This window comes from Orcinus orca, chromosome 13, assembly GCF_937001465.1.
Source record: "Orcinus orca chromosome 13, mOrcOrc1.1, whole genome shotgun sequence".
Lineage (NCBI taxonomy): Eukaryota > Metazoa > Chordata > Mammalia > Artiodactyla > Delphinidae > Orcinus > Orcinus orca.
The window spans coordinates 70,332,238-70,348,344 of NC_064571.1; the positions used below are offsets into that span (position 1 = coordinate 70,332,238).

The following is a 16,107-nucleotide window of genomic DNA, read 5'->3' on the forward strand; positions in this document are numbered from 1 at the left end:
CATGGCAAAATAACACCATGAATGAAGTCAAAGGGCAACTGACAAACAGGGAGAAAATATCTGCAACATGTATCAGGAAAATGAAGACTATCCCTACCTAGATTAATGCATATTAAAACTAATGGGTGAACATTTGAAAATTAAAAGTACATTTATCTAATCAAAGCATCACCCCACAAAATACTTATTATGAAGGGAAAAATAACTTTATGATGAAAAAACCTGGCAGACACCACTTTAAGTAAGTGATCAAAGACAACTCATCATCATGTACCTTGTGATATGATACATGGAAAAAACACTTCACATCTGTTAACTTCTGCTAAAAAGGAGCCACCTGAATTGAACCATGAGGAAACATCAGACAAACCCAAATTGAAGAAAATTCTACAAAAATGTAAGTACCATACACTTCAAAAATATCAATGTCATGAAATGCAAAGAAAGACTAAGGAGCCATTCCAGATTAAAGGAAAATAAGAGACGTGACAACTAAATGCAACACAGATCCAGAACCTTCTCCTGCTATAGAGGGCAAATGGCTACATCTAAATAAGGTCTATACATTAGATAATAGGAATGTGTCAATGTTAATTTCCTAGTTTTTGATAACTACAATGAGGGTATATAAAATAATGCCCTTATTTTTAAGAAAAACTCAAGGGTAAAGGTGCATCATGTCTGCAACTTACTCTTAAATGATTCAGAAAAAAGTTATATATAATATACAAATATTTTATATGTATACTTATATATTTATATAAAATGTAAAGCCAAACATATATAACAGAAAGAATAAAGTAAATGTGGTAAATGTTAACATTTGGCGAATCTAGCTGAAGGGTATATGGCAATTCTTTGCAATTCATGAAACTCTTCTGTAAATCTAAAATTAGGCCAAAATAAACAGTAAAAGAGGGGGAGGATTAAAAAGTAATTAAAAAAAAAAGTAGACATCAAGTATCTTGCCAAAGTAAACCAAAAACTACCTGAAGAGAAAGAATCATCATATACATATGTATAAAAATATAAACACAGATAAGATAAATGTGGTATGAGAGACACAGACAGTGGATTCCTCGTTAACCCAGATGTTAGATATAGGTATGTCCGTAGGTATATATCTACATCTGTACACTTCAAAAATGTCAATGTCATGAAATACAAAAACAAAGGATCCATTCACGATTAAAGGAGACGAAGAGACAACTAAACACAATGCAGATCTAGGATTTATCTAAATTGACTGAGGAACAGATAGATAGATACACTATACAACATTTACTTTATCCTTTTCTCTTTCTCTCCCTTAAACATAAATACCTACCTACTAAGTGGAGGTAAGTGTACCCCGCTCTTAGTTCCTAACACCAGAAGACCCTCCAGTACCTGTGGCAGTCCCGGTGTCCAAGGCTATAGAGCCCATATCTTTCCGAAGTCGTTCCAGTTGTTCTTTCTGCTGCTGGCTCTGTGCACTGGCCTATATACACAGAGGAAAATGTTGTCATATAAAAAAGGAGGCCCAAGTTAGATGCCAGACTTCTAACTGGAGATGACAAATTATACAAATACTAGAGGCAGATAAGGGATGGCTGATGACAGAAACATTGAGCAGTGTGGGCCCAGATTAGCAGAAGTTCATTCCGGAGGGCTCTGCAGACTGTATTAGAGGTTTCAGAAATTAGACACAAAATCATCAAAAGAACCCTCAAACAGACACAGCAGGAAGGCTCAGTGATAAGATGTCCAATGTAGCCGATGGGGATAGGACACTTCATCATTTGGAGTAAGAGTTGTGAACTACTCTCTGCTCTTAAACAAAATTCTACAAGTAGCCTTTAAATGGACCTTGGAGTAGGGGTGGAGGTATGGCACAAGAAGGGCTCAGCATATATAAAAGGAAAAATTACTGATTTTTATTACTTCAAGTATAGAGAAGAAAAATAATTAAGGGCCTTTCTGCATCCAGACAGCATACGTACAAATTTACAAGTTTAAATTAACAAGTATCTAAAGGATACATTGAGAACCAAAACAAAAGCATTTATGGCAGAAGGATTAGTACATAGTTTGAGACTGTTTATTTAGTGGCCCTAAAATACACAAATAGCCTCTTTTCTTACCAGCGATTTCTTCAGACGTTCATATTCAGGACGATACTCTCTGGAAAGAGAAACACTTTCTAAATCCCTTTGATTAATAATCTATCCTGTCCCCGCCTCCACATCACTTCTATTTTCCTAGTACTTTGATAATAACAAAAGATCTTATGTCACCATACATCAGATGTGACAAGTCTTAGTCACTGAGATTCTATCCCTAAGGAATTAAAAGCCAAGGTGCCTGCCCCCTCCCTGAAATCAGCAACAAGACAAAAGACTGACTGCTGATCTGGGAAGATCAACTCTGGGGAGACCATGACCAATGAGTTCACCATTCACTTGGATAAACATGAGTAAAAGATGTTTAAATGATGAGTAAAAGAAGCTAGGCCTACTGGGCTCAGGAAGCCCAATATATAATTATGTCGTTTATCTGGGCAACCATGAAAGGATATAGAAAAGAGTCTATCCTGAGGCTTTGATAACACATGCAAAAAAACAAAACAAAACAAAAAAACAAACCTCATCTGATGAATAAAAATCAAAATAATGTTTCTGAAAAACCACAATGTGGCTATTAGGCTCTTGCTAAATATGAAGCTTGCTAGAAAGCAGCCAATTATCAGACCTAAGGAAAGTGTATAGGTGCTATGACTCCACTTTCCTTTAGATAAATGGAACTCCAGTATTAACCAAGAAAATAGTTATAACAATCATTTATTAAGAAATATGCTTACTACATGTCAGCAATTGTGTTAGGTGCTTTAGATATATTATCTCAAATAATCCCCACAACGACCTTAACAATAAATGCTATTACCCTTCATCTATAAATGAGGAAAACGTGCTAAGGTTACACACTTATTAATTGGAGGAAAAAGAAATCTAAACCATGTCTATCTGACTCCAAAGTCTATGTTCTTCATCAGGGGTCAACCAATGTGGCAAACAGGACAAATCCAGCCCACTGCCTATTTTTATAAATAAAGTTTTATTGGAACACAGCCACGCCATTTGTTTAGGAATTGTCTATAGCTGCTTTTGCACCACAATGAGAGTTGAGGAGTTTCAACAGATAATACAACCCACAAAGCCTAAAATATTTAACACCTGGCTTTTTACAAACAATGTCTGATGACACCTGTTCTTCATCATTCAATACAGTGAAGATTTTATACTCCTATTCCTTTTTTAAAAAAGTTAACAGCTATTTGTTAACCCTAAGTGTGATCAGATCCAGTACACATCTGCATGGCAAATATAATACAAACACCATGAAAACCAAAATGTTTTGCCTGGCAAAACAGCTATCATATCAGACCTGTGGGTAACTAAGTGCCGTCACTAGAATGTTCCTTTATCCTCACCTTTCATATTCTTCTGTGGCACTGGCAACTTGCACGAAGAGTTCATCTAAGCCTGTACCCAGAACAGCAGACACACCCACCACCTGCCAAAAGCATCATTAATGCCACTGAGGAAACAACTGTATATTTTTAAATGGCATATATTATTTGGCTCAAATTTCATAAAATCTTCACAGAAGAGTTTTGGCTACTTTAAGAAGTCTCTGGCTGGCTTGGTGCTTTGTGACAGCCTGGAGGGGTGGGATAGGGAGGGTGGGAGGGAGGGAGACGCAAGAGGGAAGACATATGGGAACATATGTTTATGTATGACTGATTCACTTTGTTATAAAGCAGAAACTAACACACCATTGTAAAGCAATTATACCCCAATAAAGATGTTAAAAAAATTAAAAAAAATAAAAAAAAAAGAAGTCTCTGGCAAAGAATGAAGCTAAAACAAGACAAAATGGCATACCTACTCAAGAGTGATGGAAATAAGTCTATGGAAAATAGAGAACTGAGAAAGATAATTAGGATCAAATAAGCAGCAGTTCATCTATTCCCTATCAAATCAAACCACAGTCTGTTCTCTATAAAAATTAGTATCTCAATGTCTTCGCTTGGGCAATTAACATACTTGCTGCTACCCACACCCACTTTTGCTTACACAAATCTTACCCATCCTTCAAAGCACACCTATATTGGCTATATCCTCAAAAAATCTCTCACTTCAAAAGTGATCTACCCCATCACCACTATCAGGCCCAACTTTTAATCTTTCTTAAGATATCACGATATAAGTTACTACAATATATCATGTTTTAACTCTGCGTTTAGCCTTCTCTCCTAACTAGACCATAAACTCTCTGAGGGTAGGGTCCATATCATATTTATCTTTTAAGTCTCCAGTTTTTAATAAGCCATGCCTTAAAAATTACTTTTCAGAAGGTAATGAACTTCCTTTCCAAAATAGGTTCAAAGCCAGCCCTTTGGGTTATGAGGTTATCTGGAGAGACCAACAGCATAAGCAAGAAAGTTTACCCTGAGGGAGCTGTAAAACTCATCTAACACGAGGCTCATTGAACGAGTCAGGTTACTGACGTATGTAGTCTCTTGATTCAAGGCATCTTGGAAAGCCTCAAAATCCTGCATCCATTCCACTGCAAAGCTGTGATCAATGATGTCAGTCTGTACCAGAGAGAAGTCAACTATCAGCAACCAGAGATGAGGTCAGACATCAAACAACGGCAAAAAAAATTTTTTAATTGATGACAGCAGAGAGCAATAATTCATGTATTTTCTTTCTCTGCTTCCCCCATTTCCTCCTCCACTGCAACAAGTCACAAAGAGCCAAGACTGCTGTGCAGTATAAATAATTAAATGAAGATCTGTACATTCTAGGTTAGAACAGACCTTCACTATCCACTGCCAAGTGACCATGGCCACAGTGGAGGCCAGTACCCTCCAGGCTCTGAAGTCAAGTACATAGTCTCTTGCATCCTAGCCAACAACAGAGAAGTTTTGGTTTTGTTTAACTGCCACTTCCAATAGACTAGCAGTCCCTCCCTCATTTACACAGTCCCAATCCTGAGGGATAACCTATATGCTGTGGACCAGGGGCTACTCTATCTAGCCTAAAAAAACTTTGGAAAAGAATCAGCAATATATATTCATTCGATTTGATTGAATCCATTTCCTAGAAGTGCTCATGACTTTGCTTCAGGTTAGCTTAAATCTGCTCTCCAGCATCTGAAATAATCCTTCTCACCTACCCAAACACAAGGTTCTGATGAAAACGAAACATTCAGTCACAACAGGAAGAATCCACTTACTTTATTCATGACCACAATAAAAGGCAGCTTGGTTTTGTACAAGATGCTGAAAATCAAACATTGAGGCATTATTAGTAAAAGCACTTAAGCACCTGCTTGCCTGTTATCTGATGGAACTGAGTAATAAATAGGGAGATGGGTTCAGACTCTAAATACAGGTATCCATTCTTACACAGCACTCACATATTCTCCCCTCCCAAGCAGGAAACTACCACTACCATCAAGCAAACAACACACATACACACTCTCTCCTTTTCTGAGAGTAATAATGCTTTGGTACTGATCCTGGTTGTGTGTGTGTGTGTGTGTGTGTGTGTGTGTGTTTCACCAAATTAACTGTCTTTTAAACAATTAATATGAAGACAAAATCATGCTATCAAACATCAGATTTCTATCCAGACTAAGATTTCTTGTGTTTAACAGGAAGGGACATCCCTAGTCATAACAGAAGAGACAAATCGGGGTGATTGTTTTTGCATACCCCCAAAATAAAATTCAGCATTAATAATGGTCCGCCTTGCTCCTAGGTCTAATGCACTAATAAAGCCTAGTGAGGCATGTCCTTCCTCTCCTAATGGCACCACACTTGGGAAAACACGTGCATTTAGAATCATGGATGAATCTTTTTATTCAGTCTCTCCTCATGTTATAATTTCACTCTTCCTATCACAACACAGAAGAAAGGCATTTAGACCAGGGGCTCTATTCTATTCAGAACTGGATTTCATTCAACTTGGGGCAACTGCCAGAAGGTTCATATTCATTCATCACCTATTCTGTAACAAGCAAGGGAGGAAGATGAGAAGTGGCTGATAAGAGAATGCCAACAGTATATGTGCTTCCTTTCCCGCCCTAACCCAGAGCCCCTCCCTAACCCAGAGCCCCTCCCTAACCCAGAGCCACTAAAGTGAGTGGCAAGCCTGAATGAAAACCTAGGGGTAAGCACTCAGGACTCAAAAATGATGGAAAAGAAGTGGAGACTTCATACCTTGACATAATACTATGCCCAACAATAACACATTACCTGCAGGCATAGAGCATATTGGACATGAAGGTCACTGGGTTGATACTTCGAGATGTGTCCATTACATAAATGACAATCGTTGGAAACGAGGATGCCTAAAGCCACAAAATAATCAAAGCTTTAGTCAGAGGGTTCTTGACCTGTCCCCAAATTCTTCTCCTACCTTCCGTGGCAAGGAAGAACCACTTTAGGCAGGTGTGCAGAGCTCTATGACTCTATCCCACATAAGATCCCAAGCAATAAGAAGCTTTTCTTGTCTGGCTCTCTACTTACCCTGAGTAACAAGTCCTAGAATACTCACCAGGGCCTCAGTGATGATTGTCCCAGAAGCTGACCAGGTGAATACCTCAATCTGTCCAGGTGTGTCAATCAAGACATACCTGTGTCAAAAAAGACCATTAAAGAAGTTTTCATTTATGCATTCTGAAAGATATTCCATCCCACAAAACATTAACATCTGGTTACTCAAGACTGAAATAACCTCTTCACACTGTCAAGTCTCACTTCTTCCCATTGCCCTTAAAGTGCATACCACATTCCCCTGGGTTTTGTTCAATGTCCAGTATTCAGGCTCATTGGCAGGAGCATCAATACATCACTGCTGCAAATGATCACAGAGAAAACTGACAGTTTTAGAAACACACTGCATTAAAAATGAGAGATAAGCAAAACCAGAGTGTAAATCTCTTGGGAAACCATCTGGTTACTTAGGGGTGGGGTTGGAGAAAAATGGAGCGAGGGAGAAAAAGAATAAGAAAGTGATAACTAAAGAAGAGGGTCTCTTATTGAGGGAATGAAACGTTCTAAAATTGATTGTGATGGTGGCTGTACAATTCTGTAACTACACTAAAAGCCACAGAATTGTACAATTTAAATGGGTAAATTGTATGGCCTATGAACTATATCTCAATAAAGCTGTTTTTAAAAAAGCAAAGATTGGGGCTTCCCTGGTGGCTCAGTGGTTGAGAATCTGCCTGCTAATGCAGGCGACACGGGTTCAAGCCCTGGTCTGGGAAGATCCCACATGCCGTGGAGCAACTAGGCCCGTGAGCCACAACAACTGAGCCTGCGCGTCTGGAGCCTGTGCTCCGCAACAAGAGAGGCCGCGATAGTGAGAGGCCCGCGCACCGCGATGAGGAGTGGTCCCCGCTTGCCACAACTAGAGAAAGCCCTCGCACAAAAAAGAAGACCCAACACAGCAAAAATAAATAAATGAATTAATAAACTCCTACCCCCAACGTCTTCTTAAAAAAAAAAAAAAAAAAAAAAAGCAAAGATCCACACATACATGGACAATTAATTGACAACAAAGGAGCCAAGAACATACAACGGAGAAAGGAAAGTCTCTTCAAGAAATGGTGTTGGGAAAAACAGACAGTCACATGCAAGAGAATGAAACCAGACCACTCCATACACAAAAATTAACTCAAAATGGATGAAAGACTTGAATGTAACACCTGAAAACATTAAATAAATTTCTGGAGGAAAACATAAGGAGTAACCTCACTGACATAAGTTTCTGTGGATCTGACTCCAAAGGCAAGGAAATCAAAAGCAATAATAAACAAATGAGACTACATCAAACTAAAAAGCTTCTGCACAGGAAAGGAAAACATCATCAAAACTAAAAGGTGGGAATTCCCTGGTGGTCCAGTGGTTAGGACTCAGCGCGTTCACCACAGTGGCCCAGCTTCAATCCTGGTAGGGGAACTAAGATCCCGCAAGCTGCCGGGCATTGCCCAAACCAAAAAACTAAAAGGCAAGCTACTGAACAGCAGAAATTGCAAATCGTATCTCTGATTAGGGATTGGTATCCAAAATATATAAAGAACACATACAACCCCAAAACAAATAAACAACCCGATTCAAAAATGGGCAGAGGATCCAATTACGTAGACATTTCTCCAAAGACACAGATGGCTAAAAGGCACATGAAAAGATGTTCAACATCACTAATTATTAGGGAAATGCAAATCAAAACCACAATGAAGTATCACCTCACACCTGTTAGAATGGCTCTTACCAAATAGATAACAAGTGCTGAAAAGGATGTACAGAAGAGGAAACCCTCGTAAACTGTTGGTGGGAATATAAACTGGTGCAGCTACTATGAAAAACAGTAGAAAGATTCCTCAAAAAATGAAGGATAGAGCTAACCGTATGATCCAGTGATTCCACTTCCGGGTATTTATCCAAAGAATATAAAAACACTAATTAGAAAAAATATATGCACCCTTATGTTCATTGCATCATTATGTACAATAGCCAAGACATGGAAGCAACCTAAGTGTCCACCAATGGATGAATGGATAAAGAAGATGTGGTATATACACAGTGGAATACTATTCAGCCATAAAAGAAGAATGAAATCTTGCCATTTGCGACAACATGGATGAACAACATGAGGGTATTATGCTAAGTAAAATAAGTCAGAAGGAAAAAGACAACTACCATATGATTTCACTCACATGTGGAATAATCTGGAGGAAGGAAGGAAGGAAGGAAGGAAGGGAGGGAGGGAGGGAGAGAGGGAGGGGAAGGGAAAAGGAAGGGAAAGGGAAGGGAAAAGGAAGGGTAAGGGAAGGAAACCAACCAACCAAAAGCAAGCTCACAGATACAGAGAACAAATCAGTGGTTACCAGAGGAAAAAGGGGTTGTGGGTGGGCAAAAAGGGTGAAGGGGATCGATTGTATGGTGACCGATGGTAACTGGACTTTTGCGGGGTGATCACTTTGCAGTGTACACATGTTAAATTACAATGCGTACCTGAAACTTATTTTTAAAAAAGCAAAAAATTTGAATAGACGTTTCTCCAAATATATACCAATGGCCAAGAAGTACACTAAAAGATGCTCAACATCTGGACTTCCTGGTGGCGCAGTGGTTAAGAATCCGCCTGCCAATGCAGGGGACACGGGTTCAAGCCCTGGTCTGGGAAGATCCCACATGCTGCGGAGCAACTAAGCCCGTGCACCACAACTACTGAGCCTGAGCTCCAGAGCCCGCGAGCCACGACTACTGAGCCTACATGCCACAACTATTGCAGCCCGCATGCCTAGAGCCTGTGCTCTGCAACAAAGAGAAGCAACCACAATGAGAAGCCCAAGCACTGCAACTAGAGAAATCCCGTACACAGCAACAAAGACCCAAAGCAGCCAAAAAATAAATAAATAAATTTATTAAAACAAAAACAAAAGCAAAAACAATTACAAGTAGTGACCAGAATGTACAGAAAATGGAACCCTCCATACATTGCTGGTGAGAATGTAAAATGGTATGTGAAGCCAGCAGGAGCTTGGAGGAATGGGGAATAGAGTGACTGCTAATGAGTATGGGGTTTCTTTTGGAGATGAAAATGTTCTGAAATTAGGTAGTTCTTTTTTTTTTTTTAAGATTTATTTTTTATTTATTTATTTTTGGCTGCGCCAGCTCTTAATTGCAGCACCGTGGGATCTTCGTTGAGGCATGAGGGATCTTTCGTTGTGGCACGCGGGATTCTCTCTAGCCATGGCGAACAGGTTTTCTCTTCTCTAGTTGTGGCGCAGGCTCTGTAGTTTGTGGCACATGGGATTTTCTCTAGCCGTCTCAAATGGGTTTTCTCTTCTCTAGTTGTGGCGCGGGCTCTGTAGTTTGCGGCATGCGGGCTCTCTAGTTGAGGCGCAAGAGGTCAGTAGTTGTGGCTTGCGAGCTTAGTTGCCCCGTGGCATATGGGATCTTAGTTCCCTGACCAGGGATCGAACCTGCGTCCCCTGCATTGTAAGGCGGATTCTTTACCACTGGACCACCAGGGAAGTCCCTGAAATTAGGTACCTCTGGTCAATGCACAACTTTGTGAATATACTAAAAACCACTAAACTGTATACTTTAAAAGAGTGCACTTTATGGTCTGTGAATTCATATTGCAATAAAGCTATTACTTTAAAAAACTACTCTAGTATGATCCTATTTTTGTAAAAACACCTTATCCATCCATCCTTCTATCTATGTACACATGAATAGAAACGCCTGGGATGACAGTCACTGATAGCAATAATGATAATAATGATAGCTATTTCTAGTGACAAGAAGGGTGATAGTTTCATCTTTTAAATACTATGCATGGTAGGAATTATTTATAGTAATAAGCCTATATATCCTTTTTACAAAAATAATAAATTATCTTCCTTTCTTTTAAAAAAGCAAACCTATTAAAAATTTAACAACAGTTCATTGTGGGTAATGATAATAAGAATCTCCTATTTTATATTTTGATGCTTTTTAAATTAAAAAATATCCCCTCTGAATCATGTAAATTATATTAATTTAAACAAGGATTAGGGGCTTCCCTGGTGGCGCAGTGGTTAAGAATCCGCCCACCAATGCGAGGGACAAGGGTTCAAGCCCTGGTCCGGGAAGATCCCACATGCCGTGGAGCAACTAAGCCCCGTGCGCCACAACTACTGAGCCTGCGCTCTAGAGCCCGCAAGCCACAACTACTGAGCACATGTGCCACAACTACTGAAGCCCGCGTGCCTAGAGCCTGTGCTCCGCAACAAGAGAAGCCACCACAATGAGAAGCCTGCGCACCGCAACGAAGAGTAGCCCCCGCTCGCCACAACTAGAGAAAGCCCACGTGCAGCAATGAAGACCCAGTGTAGCCAAAAATAAACATAAAAAAATAATAATAAAATAAAATAAAATAAACAAGGATTAGAAAGGTATTTCATAGACTTTAATGCCAACAAGCAAGAGAAGGCAAGTGGACAAGTGAATGTGGACTCAAATTCTCAAAATACCTCCTAAGAAGCTGGGAACATATACCAAAGTGATTGGGGGTGGGATACTATTAAATTGAGCTCTACACTGTAGAGCATCTTGTCGCTTTTATTTATTTATTTATTTTGGGCCACACCATGGCTTGTGGGATCTTAGTTCCCCAACCAAGTAGAGCATCTTAATGATTGTCTTCTTGCCAACAATTTTTTCACTTATCATGGTTTCATCTCAAACTACACCCTCTCAGAACTTGATAGTAACCCAAAATTCTTCAAAAAACCTAGAAACATGTCAACTACAGAGTAATAAATAGGCATTAGACTGAAATCACTTACTTAGACATGTTCTGGGCCTTCTCAATAAATTTCATCACCTAAAAGAAAAAAACGCCAATTACAACAGAATCCAAGTTCAACAAAAAAAATCACAGGGCCCTCTCTAGAGTGGCCCACCTGCAGGCACCATTAACGATTGAATCTCTGTGTTCTCTGTCTGAGGACACCAACTAACGTGCTCATGGAACCAAAGAAACATAGCCACACCTGCCGTACCACAACACCCTGGAGCACAGGGCAAGGCCTAAGGAGCTGAAGACTTGATCTGTCACCGCCAAGTCTCTCTCTTGGTGCTTCAGTAAAGCGTTAACAGCCTGAATCATTGAGTGAAATCGGGGTAAAAAATCAGTGATTGCCAAACACTCTTAAGGAAGTGGAATGTGACAGAGAAAACATAACAAGATGACAACAATTTGTCACAAGTGAAAAGCCCCGTAATTGTTCCATTCCCTGCCTGGTAGCCCATCTCACTCCCCATCCCTCCACCCCATCCTCAGGGTAACACTGCAAGCCAATAACAGACCAAGAAGAGAACCCAGGTCTCTTAGGTCTTTATTGGCCGCCACAAGGTTCAATGTGAAGTCTCTCACCACGTTGATCATCCTCTCATAGCCTACTTCTTTGTCCACCAAAATGCCTCCTTATATTCTGTATTGACATTGAGGTTGACTGCCCTTCTTTCCCAGTGTGATCAAGCTAAGGCATTTAAGAGTCACAGGTTCTGACACAGCCATGTCTATGTAAATAGAGACAGACATACCTGATCAAATCTGGTAGCAAAGAGATTGAGTGAGGTCACTATGCCACCATTGGGTCCAAGTCCATACCTAGACACTAAGTTGAGGATTTAAATTGCTTATAGATCAATTTAGATGATAAAGTTTATTATCTAGACAATCCCTCACAAAAACAGTGTAACGTTAGTGTTCAATTGACTAGTATGTATCACACAATCTTAACCTCATAGGGAAACATTCACTATCGATGTCTACCTCATTCATCGTTTAGAAATGGCCAGGTGAAATGGGGCCAAAATGGAACAGACAGATGTATCAGGCATTGACAGCCTGATGGCATTAGCCATGAAGATCATTTATATACCACTCTTAGCTCTGATCCTCACTCATCAAGTCACCTGAGGATTAGAACTGGTCTTCCTATCTAGACTTACCTATAGGGAAAGTACACATTTCACACAGCAATGTACTAAGAGTTGATCTTACTAATCTTTGAGCTTCCCAGTCTAAGGGGATGGTGATCAATGGAGGCATCCACCAAGACAGTACTCCCTTGTGGGACCCAGGCACACCACCAGCTAGCGTCTCCTTCTCTGTGCTAATTACAACAGCCTGCAGTTCAGGACAAAGGCAGAAAACGGAACTCACAACCTGAAATAGGATTTCTAATCACCTACAATGCTTCTCCCCACATTCATCTTCCCTCCTCTTCATAAAATTACCTGAAAACAATCGAATGCTTTTGCTAGTATATTTCACAAGGGAAGGCACACTTTTTTCAAAGCTACACAATACACAGACAGTAAGTAGCCAGGGATGAGCCAAAAACCAAAGTAGATGTGAAAAAGGATACTGTTTCATGACTTCTTTATACTTCACAGTGTCACGAATATCTGGAGCGAAAAAAAGAGAGAATGAAATGGAATTTAACACGTAAGAAACAATACAGTTTGAGACTCCCCACCTATAATATCTAAGCCAACAGACCTCTCAAGTCATCTCTGCTTCCTCTGAGCAAACCAATCAGTTTCTCTCTTAGCATCCAAGATACTTTTCCAATCTGTTTTCTAAATTTTCAAGCTAAGATCACTGAATTGTAACAGCAAAAGAAGCAAGTTCAGGAAGAGACTAGGAGGACAAAAGGTACCCTGCAAGTACCTTCCCTCCCAGCAAGAAACTGAAACTAGCTTCTGAGGCTTCTATTGTCAGCACTGTCTTCTAGTAACTTCTCCAGCTTCACACTGGCCAAGGACAACTGCAAGTAACCCAAGAAGAATGTTAGGCTAGGAGCTCTCAAGTTATGGTAGGGATGTCGGAGACAAAGAGAAAAGTTTTATACAACTTAAATACCTTCTCAGTGACCATATACATAGAAAAAGGGAGCTAAATAAAGAAAAAAGGTTTATTTCTTACTCCTTGCTTACTGGTAACAAAGGTAATGCAGACAACATTTTTATAAAGGCATTAACTTGGGAAGTGGATGGGTGGGGAGAGAAATAGGTGATGGAGATTAAGAGGTACAAATTTTCAGTTATAAAATAAATGAGTCATGGGGTGAGATGTACAGTGTGGGGAATACAGTCAAAAATTATATAATACCGTTGTATGGTGACAGATATTAACTAGACTCATCATAGTGATCATTTTGAAATGTACACGTATTTCAAATTACTATGTTGTATACCAGGAACTAAATACTGTGGCAGGTCAATTACACTGCAAGACAGACAAACCCACAGAAAAAGAGATTGGACTTGTAGTTACCGATCTACAAATCGGTAGAGGGTGTGGAGGGAGGGACAATTGGATGAAGGTAGTCAAAAGTACTAACTTCCAGTGAATAAATATTAGGGATGTAATATACAACATTATAAATGTAATGAGCACTGCTACATGTTATATGTGAAAGTTGAGAGTTCTCATAACAAGGAAAAACATTTTTTTCTATTTCTTTAATTTTCTATCTATATGAGATGACAGATGTTCACTAAACTTACTCATGATAATCATTTCATGCGTTTGTAAATCAAATCATTATGCTATACAACTTAATCATATACAATGCTGTATGTCAACTATATCCCAATAAAACTAGAAAAAAATTATTTGGATGGAACTTTAAATAAAAAGGAAATTGGTCTGTCCAGTAATATCTAACTAAACCTATCTAGCAGTCAGGAGACCTATATCCCATCAACTATTAGAGTTCCAGCCTTTAAGTGAAAAGATGGAATTTTTTTTTTTTTCAAAATTCTTCCCATAATGATTTCTGCTTCTTAATACAAGGTCTTCCTTAATTAGTATGTTTGGAGTACAAGCTTAATAGGATTAAAAAGAGACCAGGAGGGAAAAGACTAACATCAAGGAATAGTCTGAAAATCAGGAAGCCTAGATCCTATCAAGAATCAGGACACTGGATCCCATCCATTCTTAATCTTTTTTTTTTTTTTTATACAGTAGTCAGGGACTCCTCTACAAGTCTGATGGTAAGAGGGAAGGAACCCCTCACCAAGACAATGCACACAGGCATATATACACACATTTTCCCATGTAACTTTGCAAGATTCCTACAGATCAGTAAGCAAACTCTGCACAAAACCCACATGCTCTTAACTTGAAGAAAAAAACTATACAAAGTTTATGTAACAGACCCTGCTTAAAAGCCAGAGGACTGACTTTCTGTCACTTCATTTTCCCAAAGAACCATAGTCTGACACCCTTGGGTCAAAAGAGGTAGAGAGAGAGTGCTCGCTTCGGCAGCACATATACAAAAGAGGTAGAGAGAATGGGAGTGGTAAGGAAAAAAAGAAAATTTAGGAAGAGGGAAGGAGTAAACAAAGAGAAAAAGGGAATCAGGAAGAAGCCTGTTTCAGGATGCTAGCAAATCCAAGGGAAACGAAATTAGGCAGTTTAGAAAACATTAAAAATGGAAGCACTGAAGACTCATAGGATAGGCTGACAGCTTTCCATTCTCTGAGAAACTTCACACAAGTTCTGGCACAGTTTACTCACCAATATTGGCAGGAAAGGGAACTTCATGCACAGCTGGATCCAGGTTGATCACATAAGGTGGACACCCTTGACTATGCAGATATCCTGTGAGCCTCTGCAGACATATGGGGAGAAGGATGGACTGAGACCAAGAGGCATGATAAAGGAAAAAGAGAGAACTTCCACCCCTTAATCCAACTTACCAGAATTCTGCACTTCCATTTCCCTCTACCTTAAATATTCGTTTCTAATCTCCACCGCCAACATTCACTCTCAGTTGAAATGCTACCTTTCTTCATCACACATCCAACAGAGCCTCCTCTACTCTCCATCACTTATTGACTTGGTGGGTTGGGGGGAGCGGGGGTTTCTATCTCCCCCACAAAAAACATTAGCTCCATTTAAGCGGGAACCTTGTCATTTCCGCTAAATCCCCAGTGCCTGAAACATGGTAGGCACCCCAGAAGGAATTCTTTAGGAATCTACACCGAAAGCCTGTGTGCAAGCACTCTATTAACAGCCAGAATTACTTGTTAAGCCTGCCTTCGAGGACTTGGCACTAGCAAGGCAATTCCAATACCAAGTACGGTCGTCACAAATAGGCACTGAGGGTGCGCAGAAGAGAGGCTGAATGAACCCAGGCTAGGATCTGAGACGGCTTCGCGGAGGAAAAAACAGGGGTTGCTGGCATCCTTGAAAGCCAGGCGCCGGTACCCTCCAACTCCCCAGAGAGACCTCCCTTTCTCCCCTGGCCTTACGCCTGCCACAGACAACTTCTCGCGCGCTCCTACTACGCCCGTGCCGTGCAGGTCACCTGTACAAAGGTGGTTTTCCCAGACCCCGCCATTCCCAACACCAGCAGACACACTGGGGGCCGGGGACCCCCGGAAGCTTGCGGCTCCGTTGCAGCTGCGAGCGCGGCCATCTTGCTCCTGGCTCCGCCCACTCGACCATAGAGACGCATGTAGCTAGAGAGGCTCCCGCG

The 16,107-nt window shown here is 40.2% G+C and overlaps 1 protein-coding gene across 3 annotated transcripts in view; it reads right to left on the reverse strand.

Annotated features, from left to right (window-relative positions):
* Positions 1 to 16,101, reverse strand: part of GPN1 (GPN-loop GTPase 1) — a 20,773-nt gene extending 4,672 nt beyond the window's left edge. The window contains exons 1-12 of one of the 3 annotated variants that reach the window (XM_004268156.4): positions 15,937 to 16,101; positions 15,144 to 15,237; positions 12,985 to 13,024; positions 12,155 to 12,221; positions 11,395 to 11,432; positions 6,606 to 6,684; positions 6,305 to 6,399; positions 5,281 to 5,326; positions 4,490 to 4,636; positions 3,470 to 3,552; positions 2,124 to 2,163; positions 1,390 to 1,480 (exon numbers count right to left, since the gene is read on the reverse strand). In XM_004268156.4, coding sequence (XP_004268204.1) covers positions 1,390 to 1,480; positions 2,124 to 2,163; positions 3,470 to 3,552; positions 4,490 to 4,636; positions 5,281 to 5,326; positions 6,305 to 6,399; positions 6,606 to 6,684; positions 11,395 to 11,432; positions 12,155 to 12,221; positions 12,985 to 13,024; positions 15,144 to 15,237; positions 15,937 to 16,086 — 970 coding nt within the window. In that variant the 5' untranslated portion in view covers positions 16,087 to 16,101. The other 2 variants (XM_033425170.2, XM_033425169.2) reach the window with 2 other exon arrangements.
* Positions 16,102 to 16,107: the final 6 nt, after the last annotated feature.